Source organism: Polypterus senegalus, chromosome 16, assembly GCF_016835505.1.
Source record: "Polypterus senegalus isolate Bchr_013 chromosome 16, ASM1683550v1, whole genome shotgun sequence".
Taxonomy (NCBI): Eukaryota; Metazoa; Chordata; class Cladistia; order Polypteriformes; family Polypteridae; genus Polypterus; species Polypterus senegalus.
Genome location: NC_053169.1, coordinates 95,490,713 through 95,510,394, shown reverse-complemented (window position 1 = coordinate 95,510,394; position 19,682 = coordinate 95,490,713). Strand labels below are relative to the sequence as shown.

Sequence of the window (19,682 nt, the reverse complement as noted above, 5' to 3'; positions counted from 1 at the left end):
ATGCTGCCTGGAAGGTAGCATTCTCCTGGCATTTGCCAAACCCAAATTCATCTGTCATACATGATTTATGCCTCCAGAGAACACGTTTTCAGTGTTCCAGATTTCATTGATAATATGCCCTATACTTCAGCTGACTCTTGGCATTACACATAGTGATCTTAGGCTTCTGTGCAACTGCTCGGCCTTGGAAACCTATTTCACGAAGCTCCAGATACATACTACTTGTACTGATTTTGCTCTTAGAGGCAGTTTATAACCCATTGTGAATAACAGAACAGAGGACAGGCTATTTGTGTGCACTCAGCAGCACCACTTTGTGAGTTTGCTTCGTTTACCGCTTCATGGCTGAGCCATTGTTTCTATTAGACACTTCCACCAGACAGTAATAGCACTTACAGTTGACCAAAGCAAATCAAGCAGAGCAGAAGTATCACATGCTGACAGTGACAAGATTAAATTCAATGAGCTCTTCAGTACGACCCATTCTACGGCTTGTGTTTCCCAATGGAGATTGTAACAGCTGCATAAAATCTTATCACATACCCATGTGCGACTGGAACACCTGCAGTAAATAATTTGGAGGGGTGTCCACATACTTTTGGCCATACGGTGTACTCCTTGAAAGATCATGCCTACCTAGATTTTATCAACTTGTGTAAGGATTAAATTAATAAACATCTTATGTTATTAGCAAGCTTGTTTAAGTAAAACACTCGAGTAAGCTGAAAGAAATGCTCAGCAGTTGTGCAGAAAGGTGACAACACTGGCATCTCTTGCTTTCAGTCTCCACCTTTGCTGCTCTGCCACGTCTTGTGACCCATCCATAAATGAAGTGAGTGGAATATTTTTCAGTAGGCTAATTTATTTGAACATGTTAACTTTATCATATTTATATTTAGGTGGAGTGGTTGCTCGGAGGCTAGGGATCTGCACTGGCAATCGGAAGGTTACCGGTTCGAATCCCATAAATGCCAATAGGAGCTCTGTTCGGCCCTTGAGCGAGGCCCTTAACCTGCTATTGCTGAGCGTTTGAGTAGTGAGAAAAGCGCTATATAAATGCAAAGAATTATTATTATTATCAGGGCACATGTCATATACCAAATTCTCCTGTTGCAAAAGCTCTTCTATTTTTCATGATCATTGCTTCTTTATTATAGCTGGCTCTTGTATATTAGGTTTGGACCTACATCACCTTGGTAGTCTCACAAGGCCGCATTTCATTTGGGACATTAAATATAAATACAAAATTATGAATAATTAAACAGAACATTTGGTAGTTTTATTCCATTGTTGTACATGTGAAAGAAAACCAGTTCTCACTGCTTCTCGAAAACCTCTTTGAGATGTTTTTGCAATATGTTTTGGGTCATTTTCCACCTGTACTGTGCAGCACTGTTCTATTTGTTTTGCAGAATTTGGCTGGTTCTGAGCTGAAAGTATAGCTCTTTACACGTAAGTATTCATCCTGCTGCTAGTGGCCTGGTTTCATTGGTGGCCTTACATGCCCATGTCATAACATGCCTCCACCCTGTTTCACAGATTATATGGTATGATTTGGATTAGTAGAAGTTTCTTCCCTCTGCCATATTATTCCCATCATTCTGGTGCAAGTTTATCTTAGTTTTATCTGCCCAAACAATATACATATAACTTGGAAAGCCTTTTAGATGATTTCTGGCAAAGTCTTATGGCCTTCCTATTGTTGAGGTTTACTAGTGGTTTGCACTTTGTGGTAGATCTTCTGTGTTTATTTTCACGTGGTCTTTGCTTGATCATAGATCTTGACAATGATACACCTACTTCCTGGAGAGCATTGTGACTTGGCTAGATGTTGTGAAGGGGTTTTGTTCATTAAGGAAAGAATTCTAAGATCACCTGTCACAGTTATCTTCCATGGTTGATCAGGCCTCCTTGAACCGTCACCTTATTGTGGTGGAGGGGTTTGCGTGTCCCAATGATCCTAGGAGCTATGTTGTCCGGGGCTTTATGCCCCTGGTAGGGCCACCCAAGGCAAACTGGTCCTAGGTGAGGGATGAGACAAAGAGCGGTTCAATAAACCTCCAATGAAAAATAAAAACTGTGGACGACGTTTTCCCTTGCCCGGACGCGGGTCACCGGGGCCCCCCTCTGGAGCCAGGCCTGGAGGTGGGGCTCGATGGCGCGCCTGGTGGCCGGGCCTGCACCCATGGGGCTCGGCCGGGCACAGCCCGAAGAGGTAACGTGGGTCCTCCTCCCCATGGGCTCACCACCTATGGGAGGGGCCAAGGAGGTTGGGTGAAGTGTGAGTTGGGTGGTGGCCGAAGGTGGGGACCTTGGCGGTCTGATCCTCGGCTACAGAAACTGGCTCTTGGGACGTGGAATGTCACTCTCTGAAGGGAAGGAGCCTGAGCTAGTGCGCGAGGTGAGAGGTTCCGCTAGATATAGTCAGACTCACCTCGACGCACAGCTTGGACTCTGGAACCAATCTCCTTGAGAGGGGCTGGACTCTCTACCACTCTGGAGTTGCCCCGTGAGAGGCCGAGCAGGTGTGGGCAGACTTATTGCCCCCCGACTCGGAGCCTGTGCATTGGGGTTTACCCCGGTGGACGAGAGGGTGGCCTCCCTCCGCCGGGTGGGGAAGGGTCCTGACTGTTGTTTGTGCATATGCCAACAGCAGTTTGGAGTATCCACCCTTTTGGAGTCTCTGGAGGGGTTGCTAGAGGGCATACCTTCTGGGATTCCCTCGCTTTGCTGGGAGACTTCAATGCTCACGGGCAATGACAGTGAGACCTGGAAGGGCGGATTGGGAGGAATGGCCCCGATCTGAACCCGAGCGGTGTTTTGTTATTGGACTTCTGTGCTCGCACGGATTGTCCATAACGAACACCATGTTCAAGCATAAGGGTGTTCATATGTGCACTTGGCACCAGGACACCCTAGGCCTCAGGTCGATGATCGACTTTGTGGTCGTGTCGCCGGACTTGCGCCATATGTCTTGGACACTCGGGTGAAGAGAGGGGCGGAGCTGTCAACTGATCACCACCTGGTGGTGAGTTGGCTTCGATGGTGGGGGAAGATGCCGGTCAGACCTGGTAGGCCCAAACGTGTTGTGAGGGTCTGCTGGGAACGGCTGGCAGAGTCCCCTGTCAGAAGTAGCTTCAACTCCCACCTCCGCAGAACTTCAACCACGCCCCGAGGGAGGTGGGGACATTGAGTCCAATGGGCCATGTTCCGTGCCTCTATTGTTGAGGCGGCTGACCGGAGCTGTGGCCGCAAGGTGGTCGGTGCCTGTCGTGGCGGCAATCCCCAACCCGCTGGTGGACACCGCGTGAGGGATGCCGTCAAGCTGAAGAAGGAGTCCTATAGGACTTTTTGTCCTGTGGGTCTCTGGAGGCAGCTGATAGGTACCGCAGGCCAAGCGAAGCGGCTTCGTTGTTGCTGAGGCAAAACTCGGGCATGGGAGGAGTTTGAGAGGCCATGGAGAACACTTCGGACGGCTTCGAGGAGATTCTGGTCCACCGTCCGCCTCAGGAGGGGAAGCAGTGCAGTGTCAACACCGTATATGGTGGGGATGGTGCGCTGCTGACCTCACTCGGACGCTAGGGTCGGTGGGAGGAGTACTTCAAGACCTCCTCAATCCCACTAACATGCCTTCCACGAGGAAGCAGAGCCTGGAGACTCTGAGGTGGGCTCTCCCATCTCTGGGACTGAAGGCACCGAGGTGGTCAAAAAACTCCTTGGTGGCAGGGCCCCGGGTGGATGAGATACCGAGTTCCTTAAGGCTCTGGATGTTGTAGGACTGTCTTGGTTGACACGCCTCTGCAACATCGCATGGACATCGGGACAGTGCCTCTGGATTGGCAGACCGGGTGGTGGTCCCCTCTTTAAAAGGGGACCGGAGGGTGTGTTCCAACTATAGAGGGATCACACTCCTCAGCCTCCCTGGAAAAGTCTATTCGGGGTTCTGGAGAGGAGGGTCCGCCGGATAGTGAACCTCGGATTCAGGAGGAACAGTGTGGTTTTCGCCCTGGTCGCGAACAGTGGACCAGCTCTTCACCCTTAGCAGAGTCCTGAGGGTGCATGGGAGTTTGCCCGACCGGTCTACATGTGTTTTGTGGACTTGGAAAAGGCATTCGACCGTGTCCCTCGGGAATCCTGTGGGGGTGCTCGGGAGTATGGGGTACCGGACCCCTGATAAGAGCTGTTCGGTCTCTGTACAACCGTGTCAGAGCTTGGTCCGCATTGCCGCAGTAAGTCGAGCCCTTCCAGTGAGAGTTGGACTCCGCCAGGGCTGCCCTTTGTCACCGATTCTGTTCATAACTTTATGGACAGAATTTCTAGGCGCAGCCAGGGTGTTGAAGGGGTCCGGTTTGGTGGACTCAGGATTGGGTCACTGCTTTTGCAGATGATGTTGTCCTGTTTGCTTCATCAGGCCGTGATCTTCAGCTCTCTGGATCGGTTCGCAGCTGAGTGTGAAGCGGCTGGGATGAGAATCAGCACCTCCAAATCCGAGAGAATGGTCCTCAGCCGAAAAGGGTTGAGTGCCTTCTCAGGGTTGGGGGAGAGATCCTGCCCCAAGTGGAGGAGTTCAAGTATCTCGGGGTCTTGTTCACGAGTGAGGGAAGAATGGAGCGTGAGATCGACAGGCGGATCGGTGTGGCATCCGCAGTGATGCGGGCTCTGCATCGGTCTGTCGTGGTGGAAAAGGAGCTGAGCCGTAAGGCAAAGCTCTCAATTTACCAGTCGATCTACGCTCCTACCCTCACCTATGGTCATGAGCTATGGGTAGTGACCGAAAGAACGAGATCGCGAATACAAGCGGCTGAAATGAGTTTCCTCCGCAGGGTGTCTGGGCTTTCCCTTAAAGATAGGGTGAGAAGCTCAGTCATCCGGGAGGGGCTCAGAGTAGAGCCGCTGCTCCTCCGCATCGAGAGGAGTCGGATGAGGTGGCTCGGGCATCTGATCAGGATGCCTCCTGGACGCCTCCCTGGTGAGGTGTTCCGGCACGTCCAACCGGGAGGAGGCCCCGGGGAAGACCCAGGACACGCTGGAGGGACTATGTCTCCCGGCTGGCCTGGGAACGCCTTGGGATTCTCCCAGAAGAGCTGGAAGAAGTGGCCGGGGAGAGGGAAGTCTGGGCCTCTCTGCTTAAGCTGCTGCCCCCGCGACCCGACCTCGGATAAGTGGAAGAGGATGGATGGATGGTTGATCAGGCCTTCTGAAGTTATTGAAGTCACCTTTTTTATGAATGCACCAAATTGTTGATATGGCCACTCCTAATTATTCTAATCTCTCTTGGTTTGTTTTTATTTTCTCAAACTAATGATGGCCTACTTTACTTGCATTGACAGCTGTTTGGACCACATATGGAGAGTTCACAGCAACAGCTTCCAAATGCAAATTCCACTCTTGAAATCAACTCCAGATCTTTTACCTGCTTGATTATTGATGAAATAATAAAGGAACTGACCACTCCTGGCCATGGAACAACTTGACAGCCAATTGTGTAATTATGTTTGGCTACTTTATAAGTAGGAAAAACAACCTAAATAATGCAATTCTCAAGCTCATCACACAATTTGGATATATATATCCTCAAGTTAGAGCGGACAGTCCGCATTTGTACCGTTATTTATATAGCTGCAAATACGTTACTTTGGTATAAACTCAGTAAAAACATTTATCAATGCTCAAATACATTTGGACCAAACTATATTAGAAGTTCAGCCAATCTTGTATGCATATGATATTGGAGTGTAGTGTGATTTTTTTTTCAAGTCAATATCAGATGCATGGACAGAAGATAAATGATGCAATGGCAAGCAGCTGGGGGAAGCACCAACATTTGGGTTCACAAATGCAAAATTAGGCTACTCGGGTTGCCCACAAATATGTAAAGCAGTTATAATGTTGATGTCACACATCAAGCTGGTCTGTGGATAAATGGAAATCTCCCCACCCCACACCCCCATGTTAAGACGAATAGGCTTTTGGTGCTATAAATGAATAATCGGATAACATAAAAGTAAAAGTTAGTGCTGAAGCAGGAACAAAAAAAGAGAATGTTTGCATTGATGATTATGTACTGGAACAGAGTGATTTACTTTGAATTTTAAAACATTTTGATCAGATAATTGTTCCTTACTTGGCATATATGACATTGTTATCTTCTTCTTTATAGTTTTCAGCTTAATGTATTGATATTTGATTAACAGCCCGGACCTGCTTGTCACACTTTCTATAGTAATGGGTACATAAGTACCTTCGTAGCTTTTTTGTGGGGGGTCCTCTTGAATGTGGTATATCCTTTTGTTTGTACAGCTAGACATTCTTACTAATAATAATATAAAATGTAGTCTCTCACATTCAAGGTAAAGTGTCCATAAAGATAAAGTCCAGATACAAATAAACAAACCTGTCTGAAATATCAAAATATAATGTGATGTTATATTGTACAATAGCTTATAAAATGCGTGTGTGTGTGTGTATATAAATGGAAGAATACTTGTCAGCTTGATTTACTACAGTTGTTACTAAAATGAATGAATGGACATTTTTTTATATAACACTTTTTTCCTCTATTTCACTCAGCATAATCATAAAATGCAAAAAGAATACATTTAAACACATAAAAGCCGATGTCACATTATGAAACATCTAGTCATGTGATATGTCAGATTTGCCAACTGCAGTAGCTGATTGTACCACCAGACCATGTCAATTTAAACACCTAAAAATCACTGGCTGTGTCATTTGTGACCGTCTACTGACCTATTACAGTTGTGCTCACCCCTTTTTTGTACGTAAAACATGAAACCTCAGACAAATGAGCTTCTGTTCTGTGTGTGAGGTTCAAAACACTGGCATTCCTTATACCTCATCTCTCTGAAATGTTCATTGATTGAAATTTGCTGGAAAAGTTGCATAAAGTGTCATTAGCCTTAAGCTAATTTAAAATGTGTAATATAAAATTAATGAGGGAAAAAAGCATGTAGTACTTCCTGAGCATTGCTTCTCTGATTTTATGTGAAATCTTTGGGTCCCTGACTTTAGTACAGTTACAAAAGCGAAACCATTGAATCAAAGAAAAATCACCTTGGAGTTTCTCTTAAAATTGTGTTTGTGCTGAGGTATACAGTGGTGTGAAAAACTATTTGCCCCCTTCCTGATTTCTTATTCTTTTGCATGTTTGTCACACAAAATGTTTCTGATCATCAAACACATTTAACCATTAGTCAAATATAACACAAGTAAACACAAAATGCAGTTTTTAAATGATGGTTTTATTATTTAGGGAGAAAAAATCCAAACCTACATGGCCCTGTGTGAAAAGTAATTGCCTCCTTGTTAAAAAATAACCTAACTGTGGTGTACCACACCTGAGTTCAATTTCCGTAGCCACCCCCAGGCCTGATTACTGCCACACCTGTTTCAATCAAGAAATCACTTAAATAGGAGCTGCCTGACACAGAGAAGTAGACCAAAAGCATCTCAAAAGCTAGACATCATGCCAAGATCCAAAGAAATTCAGGAACAAATGAGAACAGAAGTAATTGAGATCTATCAGTCTGGTAAAGGTTATAAATCCATTTCTAAAGCTTTGGGACTCCAGTGAACCACAGTGAGAGCCATTATCCACAAATGGCAAAAATATGGAACAGTGGTGAACCTTCCCAGGAGTGGCTGGCCGACCAAAATTACCCCAAGAGCGCAGAGACGACTCATCCGAGAGGTCACAAAAGACCCCAGGACAACGTCTAAAGAACTGCAGGCCTCACTTGCCTCAATTAAGGTCAGTGTTCACGACTCCACCATAAGAAAGAGACTGGGCAAAAACAGCCTGCATGGCAGATTTCCAAGACGCAAACCACTGTTAAGCAAAAGAACATTAGGGCTCGTCTCAATTTTTCTAAGAAACATCTCAATGATTGCCAAGACTTTTGGGAAAATACCTTGTGGACTGATGAGACAAAAGTTGAACTTTTTGGGGGCAAATGTCCCGTTACATCTGGCATAAAAGGAACACAGCATTTCAGAAAAAGAACATCATACCAACAGTAAAATATGGTGGTGGTAGTGTGATGGTCTGGGGTTGTTTTGCTGCTTCAGGACCTGGAAGGCTTGCTGTGATAGATGGAACCATGAATTCTACTGTCTACCAAAAATCCTGAAGGAGAATGTCCGCCATCTGTTCGCCAACTCAAGCTGAAGCGATCTTGGGTGCTGCAACAGGACAATGACCCAAAACACACCAGCAAATCCACCTCTGAATGGCTGAAGAAAAACAAAATGAAGACTTTGGAGTGGCCTAGTCAAAGTCCTGACCTGAATCCAATTGAGATGCTATGGCATGACCTTAAAAAGGCGGCTCATGCTAGAAAACCCTCAAATAAACCTGAATTACAACAATTCTGCAAAGATGAGTGGGCCAAAATTCCTCCAGAGCGCTGTAAAAGACTCATTGCAAGTTATCGCAAACGCTTGATTGCAGTTATTGCTGCTACGGGTGGCCCAACCAGTTATTAGGTTCAGGGGGCAATTACTTTTTCACACAGGGCCATGCAGGTTTGGATTTTTTTTCTCCCTAAATAATAAAAACCATCATTTAAAAACTGCATTTTGTATTTACTTGTGTTATATTTGACTAATGGTTAAATGTGTTTGATGATCAGAAACATTTTGTGTGACAAACATGCAAAAGAATAAGAAATCAGGAAGGGGGCAAATAGTTTTTCACACCACTGTATATTAAGTGTTAGATCCTTATAGGTTCTTAAACTGAAATTGAGTTAAGTGTGAAGAATGAAGGATTGATAATTTTGTGCAGTATTGAAAACATTTTCATGGTCAAGGCATCTGGAAATAACCGCATGAACCAACTTTTCTGTATTCTGATGGGATAAAATGATATGTAGCTTTTCTATTTTTCATAATGAGATGTCAAGCAACATGACATCTTTTATTGGCCAACTGAATTGATTACAATATCCTAGCTTTTTAGGTTACTGACGCCCCTTCAGGCAGGTCGTTATAAAAGATGTCATCTTGCTTGACGTTTCACAATAGCTAACACGGTATATACCCTACTACTACTGCTACTTTTCATAAAAACATTTTTGAATTTAAAATTGAAACATTTGGAGATGGTAAGTGTTTTACAGGTGTAATGTGCACAAAAATGTAATTATAATAGAGGATAAAAGTAAAGTGGTTTTTTTTTTTCTTTTTTTTCATAACATACATGCCTTTTGAGACTACTATATAGACGTTATACCTGTTTCATGTGTGTTATTGGGGGGGGTGAAAGTATGTTTTGTTTCAATTTCCTGTCAGTCTTCAGTATATTGCAGCTGCTGAAAGGAAGTGACCAGAAGTGCTTAAAATCTAAACAGCAGTGTGCATGAGCATAAGAAACAGCCTGGTGTTACTGTTCTGAATGAGATTCTCTTAGAGTTTATTGTATCGTGTGTGTCATTAATGAGTTTTTGTCTCCTTTTTAAAAAAAGGATACAAAAAGATGTTAGTTACTGAGGGTTCACACTTATAAGCCTCCTTGGGAAAGCCTATGCAATGGTATTGCAGTGGAGATGCCATCATTATTTTGAATCTAAAGGAGAAATGTAGATTCCAGTCTGGCTTGGACACAGGCAACCAGTTTTGTATTCTTGCACAAATAATTGAGAAATCACAAGTGTTTTCTAGTTCTGTATACATGTGCTTTGTGAACTTCAATAAGGCCTTATAGCTGTGTTCCCTATATTGGGAATTAGCAAAATACTCGCGCTTCGCAGCGAAGTAGTGTGTTGAAGTAAAGAAAAATAAAAGGAAACATTTTGAAAATAACGTAACATGATTGTCAATGTAATTGTTTTGTCACTGTTATGAGTGTTGCTGTCATCTATACTAATAAAAGGCAAAGCCCTCACTCACTCACTCACTCACTCATCACTAATTCTCCAACTTCCCGTGTGGGTGGAAGGCTGAAATTTGTCAGGTTGATTCCTTACAGCTTCCTTACAAAAGTTGGGCAGGTTTTATATCGAAATTCTACGCGTAATGGTCATAACTGGAAGCAGTTTTTCTCCATTTACTGTAATGGAGATGAGCTTCAACGCCGTGGGGGCGGAGTTTCGTGTGACATCATCACGCCTCCCACGTAATCACGCAGTACATAGAAAACCAGGAAGACCTCAAAAAAGCGCTCAAGAAAACATGCATTATATAACTGAGAAGGCAGCGAAACAATAAGAAGCGAGTTCTGCTACTTCGGAAACAAAGCACGATGTAAACCTACACTTTAAATTAAGTTCATAGACAGGCTACGCTGGCGCTTGTAATTTAGTGCCTGCCCATATAAGGCCATCCGTCAGCGGCAATCCAATAGCAAACTGCCACGGGTAAATATTCACGGGTGAAGGACTGTGCTTATGGAGAGGAAGATGAGATGGTCAGGGTGGTGTTTGACACAAACTCAGCAAAACTGCCAGAGAAAGTTTTAAGTGCCAGGACTAAGGTAACATTAAATAAAGCTATGGACATAGCACGAGATGGCACCAGCACAGCTGGGAACCTTCGATGCAAGTACACCGAGTGGCTCACGTGAACTGATGCAGTGCACAGATAAAAAGCTACAGTTCCAAAGAGCGCTGAACAAAAACCGAATTACACAATTGAAAAGGCAGCAAAAAATATGAAGCGTCTGATAAGCATATTCATAAATGCAGCTACTGTGGAAACAAAGCACACGGTGGAAAAAGTCAATGTCCCGCTAAAGGAAGAAAGCGAAAAAAAAACCCGTGCATGCAGTTTGTCACATCACAGATAAAAAGGAAGACGAGCTGTTTATTGATGCAGTAAGGAACTAATCGATGAATGAAACCTCTTATCTTTACAACGATTGACAAACACGGAATGTAACTTGAACACATCCTACAAATACGAGCCTGATTGAAAGAAATAATGATAATCAAATCCTTGATGACAGCAACATTCAATAACAAAACAATTACTGTATATTGACAATCATGTTACGTTATTTTTAAAATGTTCCCTTTTCTTTTTCATAACTTCTACTTCTCCACTGCGATACACGGGTATATATATAAATGTATATCTATAGCCCGATCTACAAGCGGTGGCGCAATTGTAGAGTCTTCGCCTCTAACGACATTCGAGGTTCGATTCCCGAGAGGGGATGTACTGACTATGTACATGCGCTACCCGATTCATTTTACCTTCCCATCTCCTTGGTTTGGGACGTATGAAAAATATTAGGTTAACGCAGAATCATGTTACGTTATTTTTAAAATTTTCCCTTTCTTAGCACAAGCACAGTTGAGAAGCTTCGATGCATGTACTCCATAACGCGTTAAAAAATAACGCATTTAATCACACTTTCAATTCCAAGCAAACGGGAACACTTGTCAATGCATGATTTCCTGGTACATCCATTACACTGATGCACACATCACAGCTACAAAAATGTTAGAGTCAGAATAAAGTGCGTTCCTACGACTGATCATTTCGACTACCCGAGCGAAGCCTTGATAAAAGCATGGTTTTGTGCACACTGAAAAGCAAGCAAAATTAGATGCATTACAGAAAGCGGACTTTGTGGCTCTTACTGGGGATCATTGGACTTCCGTGACCGTTAGTAATTCTAAATACATCTAATTACAAAATGTTCAATGATCACACTGTTTTAGCCTAATGTACAAAATAATTTTGGCTAATGTTACTCAGAGTTTAAAGAGTAAGCTGGTCAAATTACCTTTTATGTTTCTGACTTATTTTTTTAAGAAGAAAAACTGCACTTTATGGTGAAATTTTGGTTATTATTATTTAAAGACAATACTATTCTGAAAATGTACTTAAAGTACTTAAACTACCACTTTATTTTTAAGTCTGCCCAATTTTAACCAGGGATGATATTTTTGTTTCTGTTTTGAATTCAAATGCAGTTTAAAAGCTTTTTTTTTTTCAGAAATTAAAACAGCTTCAGTTTACAATATTCATGTCCATGTCTATTATTTGATTCTGTCGCCCACTAAAACCGTTTTTTAAAATAAAAAAAAAAACATTTGCGATTTAGGGCAAATTTACGTGTGCGATTACATACCATTAATCAAGATTAATTCTTACACAGCCTCTAATTAATTGGATTAATTTTTTAATCGACTCCCACCTAATATATATATATGTAGATATATATATGTAGATTTGTATATATATGTGTATATACAGTATATATGTAGATATGTATATGTTGTATATACAGTATGTATATATGTGTTTTTATATATACAGTATGTGTATATATATGTATATGTATATATATGTATATGTATATATATATGTATATATATGTATATATGTATATATATATGTATGTATATGTATATATATATATATATATATATGTATGTATATGTATATATATATATATATATATATATATATATATGTGTATGTATATATATATATATATATGTTTATATGTGTATATATATATATATATATATATATATATATATATATATATATATAATATATATGCCAGCAACACTCATGACAATTACAAAACAATTACATTGTCAATCATGTTACGCTATTATTAAAATGTTTCCTTTTCTTTTTATCTCGCTGCCAATCGCAGCTATTTTGCTATATATATATATATATATATATATATATATATAAATATAAATAGATATATATATATAAATAGATATGACAACAACACTCATATCAATGACAAAACAATTACATTAACAATCATCTTACGTTATTTTTAAATGTTTGCTTTTCTTTTTCATAACTTCTTTAACACACTACTTTCTGTGAAGCGGTATTCTGCTAGTATATATATATATATATATATATATATATATATATATATATATATAGCAAAATACCCCCGCTTCGCAGCGAAGTCGTGTTTTAAAGAAGTTATGATAAAGAAAAGGAAACATTTTAAAAATAACGTAACATGATTGTCAAAGTAATTGTTTTGTGTATTTGGCAGCAGCGCCACAAAGTTGTTTTCGCTCTAGCTGCATCAGAAAATGTACCTCGATCGTCTGACACACCTCCTTTTTACTGTTTTCTCACAGCTTGGATTGCTGCAGTCATAATCGGTTTGAGTCTACATATATAGATATAGAGATATATAGGTATAGAGAGCTATATAGATATCTGCACATACATATCATCTTATATATATAATATATACACACACACATATAGATATATATAGAGATATATAGATATATACACATACCTATCTGCATCATATATATATATATATATATACATACATACACACACACAAATTATGTGTGTGTATGTATGTGTGTGTATATATATTTATTTATTTATATATATATTTATTTATTTATATTTATTTATTTATTTATATATATATATATATATATATATATATATATATATATTTATATTTATATATATATTTATATATATATATATTTATATATATATTTATATTATGTAGATAGGTGTGTGTATATACTGTATGTATGTGTATAAATATGTATGTTTATATATGTGGATTTTTCTGTGAGTATTTGGTGGCAGCGTCACAAAGTTGGTTCCTCAAGACTGCGTTAGCTGCGGAGCTTAGCTCACAGCAAAATGAGGTGAATGGGAGGGGAGATGATGACGTGACTCTCCCACCCGCCTTAACTGTCAATCTCCGCCTTAACTGTCAATCCCCCACAAAGACAGTCTCTCAGAATTTGCATAAGCACAGCCCTTCAGCAGTAAATTTTAACTTAGTTACAAAGTGATCAAAACTCTCGTTTATTTCCTGCGTCCTCTCCTTAAACTTGTATCCCGCATTAGCCGTGGGCATGACCAACGCCAGCAGCAGCCTTTCTATGAACTTAATTTAAACTTTAGGTTTACACTGTGCTTTGTTTCCGAAGTAGCTGTACTCATGAATATGGTTTAAAAGGGTAAAATGGCCATTTTAAGTAAATCATGTGACTTGTAATGAAAATTGTTTAAATTTGATGTAATAGAGAGGTATATGTTACATCTCAATGTTGCAGATGAACATTGTTAAGGTGGCAAAAAAAGTTCATTCTGCCTGCTTAGTAATTTTTACAGCTGTGGTACTCCTCACTAGCTAAAAACAAACACATGAGACTTGTCTTGGATGTTTTTCTTAGAGCAGACGACATTGTAAAATTTGAAAACTGTTATGCATTTAGGTCATTCGTATATTAAAATATTGTAATATAAATATAGATATATTTTTAAAATGAGTATTTTGTAGTCTACATAGCTGAACATTAGCTGTCATAGACATTTTGTCTAGAATTTAAAATTAAGACCAGAAGCATCATTTAAAGCCAATGTAACGTTACTAGACTTCTAGTCATCGAATATTTCACTTTTACCAACCGGTTGCTTATCTAATCATTCAGACCATGTCAGTTTAAACAGCTGTGTGCTAATCAGCTAATAGTCATTCTCGCCGCTTTTTCTGACCACCAGTAGCATGCTGCCCTAATGTAGCTGGTGCTTTACCAAGAACTAACAGCTAGAGCGAGTTCACCAACAACCTCTGCACTTGTTTTTCTTTTTTCCATTCTGTCATGATAACTGAAACTGCAAGTCATCAAAAAGTCAAGATTCTCTTCTGTTTGTGAGGTCCAAAACACCCACGTTCCTCATTTCTCATTACTGCATCATACTTCCTGATGAGTATTCATTGGTTGTCTGCTCTTATTCACACAAAGCTGTCCATACATCTAAAGACAAACTCAAAGCTTTGTCAGACTAGTTGGAGTGAGCTGTTTGGCATGTCACATTAGGCAACTGGCTTTATGGGACTGTGCCACCAACTGCCTCTGACTATGGAAATGAAGGCCGTGACTGTACTGTAAATCACTGGAAAATATGAATTAGCCTAAATTGAAATTAGTTCAAAAGAGTGTAACTTGAGTCCACAATACCTTCAAAGTCTCTCTCACTCTCTCTCTCAACATTCTTACTCAAGGGTGTAATTCTTGACATGCCTATTCCAAAACACACAGAAAAAATTAGCGGACTATGGTGGTCTCAAACTTTGGTCCTGAGAGACCAGCATGCTATCTTGATAGCTGCTCATAGAATTTATGTACTTACACAATTTATTCTTCCTTTCATTTTGCCACATTAATGAACGTAGATAAACAGTATTTAATGGACTTGAATAACAGTACCTTCTCCAGAATTGAGTTTTATTTCCAATATTTAGTTTTTATTTAAATGCATTATATTTTCACTTCATTTAATGCCTTTATTATATGACATTCAGTATTAGTGTCTTAACAATAGTGCTAATGTTTGTGATGCGCAATACATTTTACTACATGCATTACAATATACAGGATGGGCCATTTATATGGATACACCTTAATAAAATGGGAATGGTTGGTGATAATAACTTCCTGTTTGTGGCACATTAGTATATGTGAGGGAGGAAACTTTTCTAGATGGGTGGTGACCATGGTGGCCATTTGGAAGTTGGCCATTTTGAATCCAACTTTTGTTTTTTCAATAGGAAGAGGGTCATGTGACACATCAAACTTATTGGGAATTTCACAAGAAAAACAATGGTGTGCTTGGTTTTAACGTAACTTTATTCTTTCATGAGTTATTTACAAGTTTCTGACCACTTATAAAATGTGTTCAATGTGCTGACCATTGTGTTTGGATTGTCAATGCAACCATCTTCTCCCACTCTTCACACACTGATAGCAACACCGCAGGAGAAATACTAGCACAGGCTTCCAGTATCCGTAGTTTCAGGTGCTGCACATCTCGTATCTTCACAGCATAGACAATTGCCTTCAGATGACCCCAAAGATAAAAGTCTAAGGGGTCAGATCGGAGACCTTGGGGCCATTCAACTGGCCCACGACGACCAATCCACTTTCCAGGAAACTGTTCATCTAGGAATGCTCGGATCTGACACCCATAATGTGGTGGTGCACCATCTTGCTGGAAAAACTCGGGGAACGTGCCAGCTTCAGTGCATAAAGAGGGAAACACATCATCATGTAGCAATTTCGATTTATACAGTGGCCTTGAGGTTTCCATTGATGAAGAATGGCTCCACTATCTTTGTACCCCATATACCACACCATACCATCAATTTTTTTGTTCCAACAGTCTTGGAGGGATCTATCCAATGTGGGTTAGTGTCAGACCAATAGCGGTGGTTTTGTTTGTTAACTTCACCATTCACATAAGTTTGCCTCATCACTGAACAAAATCTTCTGTGTAAACAGAGGGTCCTGTTCCAATTTTTGTTTTGCCCATTCTGCAAATTCAGTGCGCCGATCTGAGTCATCCTCGCCGAGATGCTGCAGTAGCTGGAGTTTGTAAGGGTGCCATTTGTGAGTAGCTAATATCCGCCGAAGGGATGTTCGACTAATGCCACTCTCCAGTGACATGCGGCGAGTGCTACGCTGTGGGCTCTTTGTGAATGAAGCTAGGACAGCCACTGATGTTTCTTCATTAGTGACAGTTTTCATGCCTCCACCTTTTGGCAAATCCAACACTGAACCAGTTTTACAAAACTTAGCAAGCAGTTTGCTAACTGTAGCATGGGAGATGGGTGGTCTCGTAAGGTGTCTTGCATTGAAATCTGCTGCAATGACCCGGTTACTGCGTTGACCAGACATCAACACAATTTCTATCCGCTCCTCACGTGTTAACCTCTGTGACATGTCAATGGCTGTAAACAAAGAGAAACTTGTAAATAACTCATGAAAGAATAAAGTTACGTTAAAACCAAGCACACCATTGTTTTTCTTGTGAAATTTCCAATAAGTTTGATGTGTCACATGACCCTCTTCCTATTGAAAAAACAAAAGTTGGATCCCAAATGGCCACCATGGTCACCACCCATCTTAAAGTTTTCCCCCCTCACATATACTAATATGCCACAAACAGGAAGTTAATATCACCAACCATTCCCATTTTATTAAGGTGTATCCATATAAATGGCCCACCCTGTATATTCCAACAGAGAGCATAGTATTGCAAATTTTAACGCTGAATGCTGCCAACTGCTGCACAGCCAAAAGTCTACTCATACTATAAAGATGATTTACAAGCCTTCTTGGTAACTTCAGGTGCTAAATTCTTTTCCTATCCAGTACTTGCACTGTTTTCAAAAATGTTACAAAAAGTCTTGCTCTCTCCCCCAAAAATTAAAAACAAAACATCTTGTATTTAGCCATACAACAAAACAAGAGCTTTCCTTTTTTAACATATTTGCCATATTTTACTTTCTTTGTGTGAATAATAAATTGTTTGATCTGTTATCACAGGCTGTCTGGTTGAACATGTAGTTTCTATTAAATCGGACAACATTATGGGAATACAAGGTAACCTACAATTCATCTTACTATTTAATTAATTTTACAATGTCAGATTTAATGATGATGTGAGAATTTACAAAGAATTATTTTTTTTTCTTTTCAAATAACGATCCAGGCTTTGAATTTCTGAAGGTTGTTTTCTGTGTTTCATGTTTGGATAAGTATTCCACAACAAAGCAAATTTAAACCAAGAAATGTTCTTTAAGTTGCTAGGTATTATAAATATATAAAAGCAGGATTAAGTTACTCATTTTTTCTGATCTCTAACTTCTGCTTACTGAAAAAAACAGCACTAGCTAATTGTAGTGCCATTGAAACAGGTAGCTCTTCTGAAAAATCTTTTCAACCTACTGTGAGCCTGTATGCACTGAGTGGCATTTGTTGAAATAACATGGAAAAAGAACATTTATTTTGATTAATCAGCTCCCATCACATTCTCCAAAAAAAATTGAGTCATTTCCTTTGTTCAGAAAACAGTTGAAAATGGAGAGTTTCTCTGGTGCAAAACAGTCAACATTCTTTACTTTGAATACCTAATATGTATCAAGGTGTTTGAAGTAAACTTTGGGTTCTTGAGTCATGCCTTGGCACATGCAGTCAAAACAAAAGTCAGTTTTCTCTTGTTTTTGACTAAGCAGTTTCAATTGCATGATCCAAACTGTGGTGTTTTTTTTTTTCTTCTTCTTGAAGGTTTTGTAGCAAGGTGGCTTTGGCACTCCTGAAGCTGCATCTATCATCTACATCATGCCACTGTATGAATAAATGTGCTTACTGATACAGAAAATACAAAAGTTACTTAAATTGAAACAGTTCCACCCCCTTTTTTAAGTTCTTAATTTTTCACCTGATTTTTCTATCAGTACTTGTTTTCTGAATTGCCTTTGATGCCATGAAGTATTTGCACATGATTTATTGCCACAGTGTCAGCTGTGTAGAATTTGATTTGTTGAAGCCCACACAAGTAACACTTCAGACATACAAAATAAGGATATGAATGGCCATCATTCGGTAACAGTCCACTCATAAATTAATAAACATACATATTCAAATTCATTAAATTAATATAGTCAACTTAGAAGTGCTTTTGCAATGTGAATTCTATGTTTATTTATCTACATCATTTAAAAAATATTAATGTCACATCATTAAATATTTATAGAAAAAAGTCAGGGCAGTACAGTCAACTGTTGGTTTAATAGTTTAATTGTGATGGTCAGCAGGAGTGTGAGTTTTTTTTGGAATCCAAGTAATACAGTAGATCTTTGTACCATTTCTTTTATAATCATCACTAAACCAACAAATAACATGACGTATTAACTCAGTTTCAACACTTAATAGAAATAAAAACCTTCTGGCACAAATAAAAAAAATAAAAATAAACATTTGCTTTTCAAGAAGGCTCAGGTACTGTGGTGTGTGTTTGTGTGTGACATCCTACCAGGGATGTACTACCTGTCCATTGTGATGATTGTACTGCTCACTGTTCGACACTGTTGTCTGCTAGTAGAGTAACACTAAAACTGATCAGGATTCCCTGTTGTATTGCAGGGCTGACTCCAAACCCACTAAGACATTGGCAGTAAAGAACATAGTGGCAAAATTAGATTAGATACGCTTTATTAATCACCAGAAGGCAATTCAAATACATGATGCAGCAAAAACGTAGAATACACAGATACCAACTCAGAGTACAATGTAGGACAATAAAAATATTTAATTTAACTAAATGTTATGCTAAAGTAACTGTAGTTATGTATTTTCTGTGATCTTCCAATGGCTTCTTGCTGCAGTGAGGGACAAGAGGATGGGAATGAAGCATTGAAGTGCTTAATAGAAGCAGGCAGAAAAGATCTCCAGAAATAGTTCTTAGTATAGAAGAATGCACCTATGGCTAAAAGTAATCCAGGAAAGTGCCCACTGGAGGGAATGAGAAGGATTGTTTTTGATGGCATTTAATTTTGCGTCTATCCTCTTTTCCATTGTAGCCTACAGAGTGTTCAGTATCAGTCCTGTGACGGGGCTGGCTTTTCTGATAAATCCGTTTAGGTGTTTTCCATTGCCAGAACTCACATTGCTTCCCCTTGAGTAGAACAACACTCTGGCTACAGCAGCTTGCCGCACACATCAAAAGACTAGTGTCTTCTCGGGAAGTCCAGTCTGCTCAGGCCTTTCTTACACAGCACCATTGTATTGTCAGACCAGTACATTTAGCTGTTTATATGAACCACCATGTACTTGTAGCTCTGCAACACCTGCATTCCTTTCCCTTGGCAACTAGTCTTGGGGGCTCCTTGACACCACAACTCC

General features: G+C 40.0%; 1 protein-coding gene across 4 annotated transcripts in view; it reads left to right on the top strand.

The window, feature by feature from the left end:
* Window positions 1-19,682, top strand: part of hbs1l (HBS1-like translational GTPase) — a 134,186-nt gene that overhangs the window by 70,853 nt on the left and 43,651 nt on the right. For 3 of the 4 annotated variants that reach the window (XM_039739048.1, XM_039739046.1, XM_039739049.1), the window contains exon 5: window positions 17,325-17,381. The exons of the other annotated variant lie outside the window; for it this stretch is intronic. In XM_039739048.1, the coding sequence (XP_039594982.1) occupies window positions 17,325-17,381 (57 nt within the window). The remainder of the gene's footprint in view (window positions 1-17,324; window positions 17,382-19,682) is intronic. 4 annotated transcript variants of the gene reach the window in all.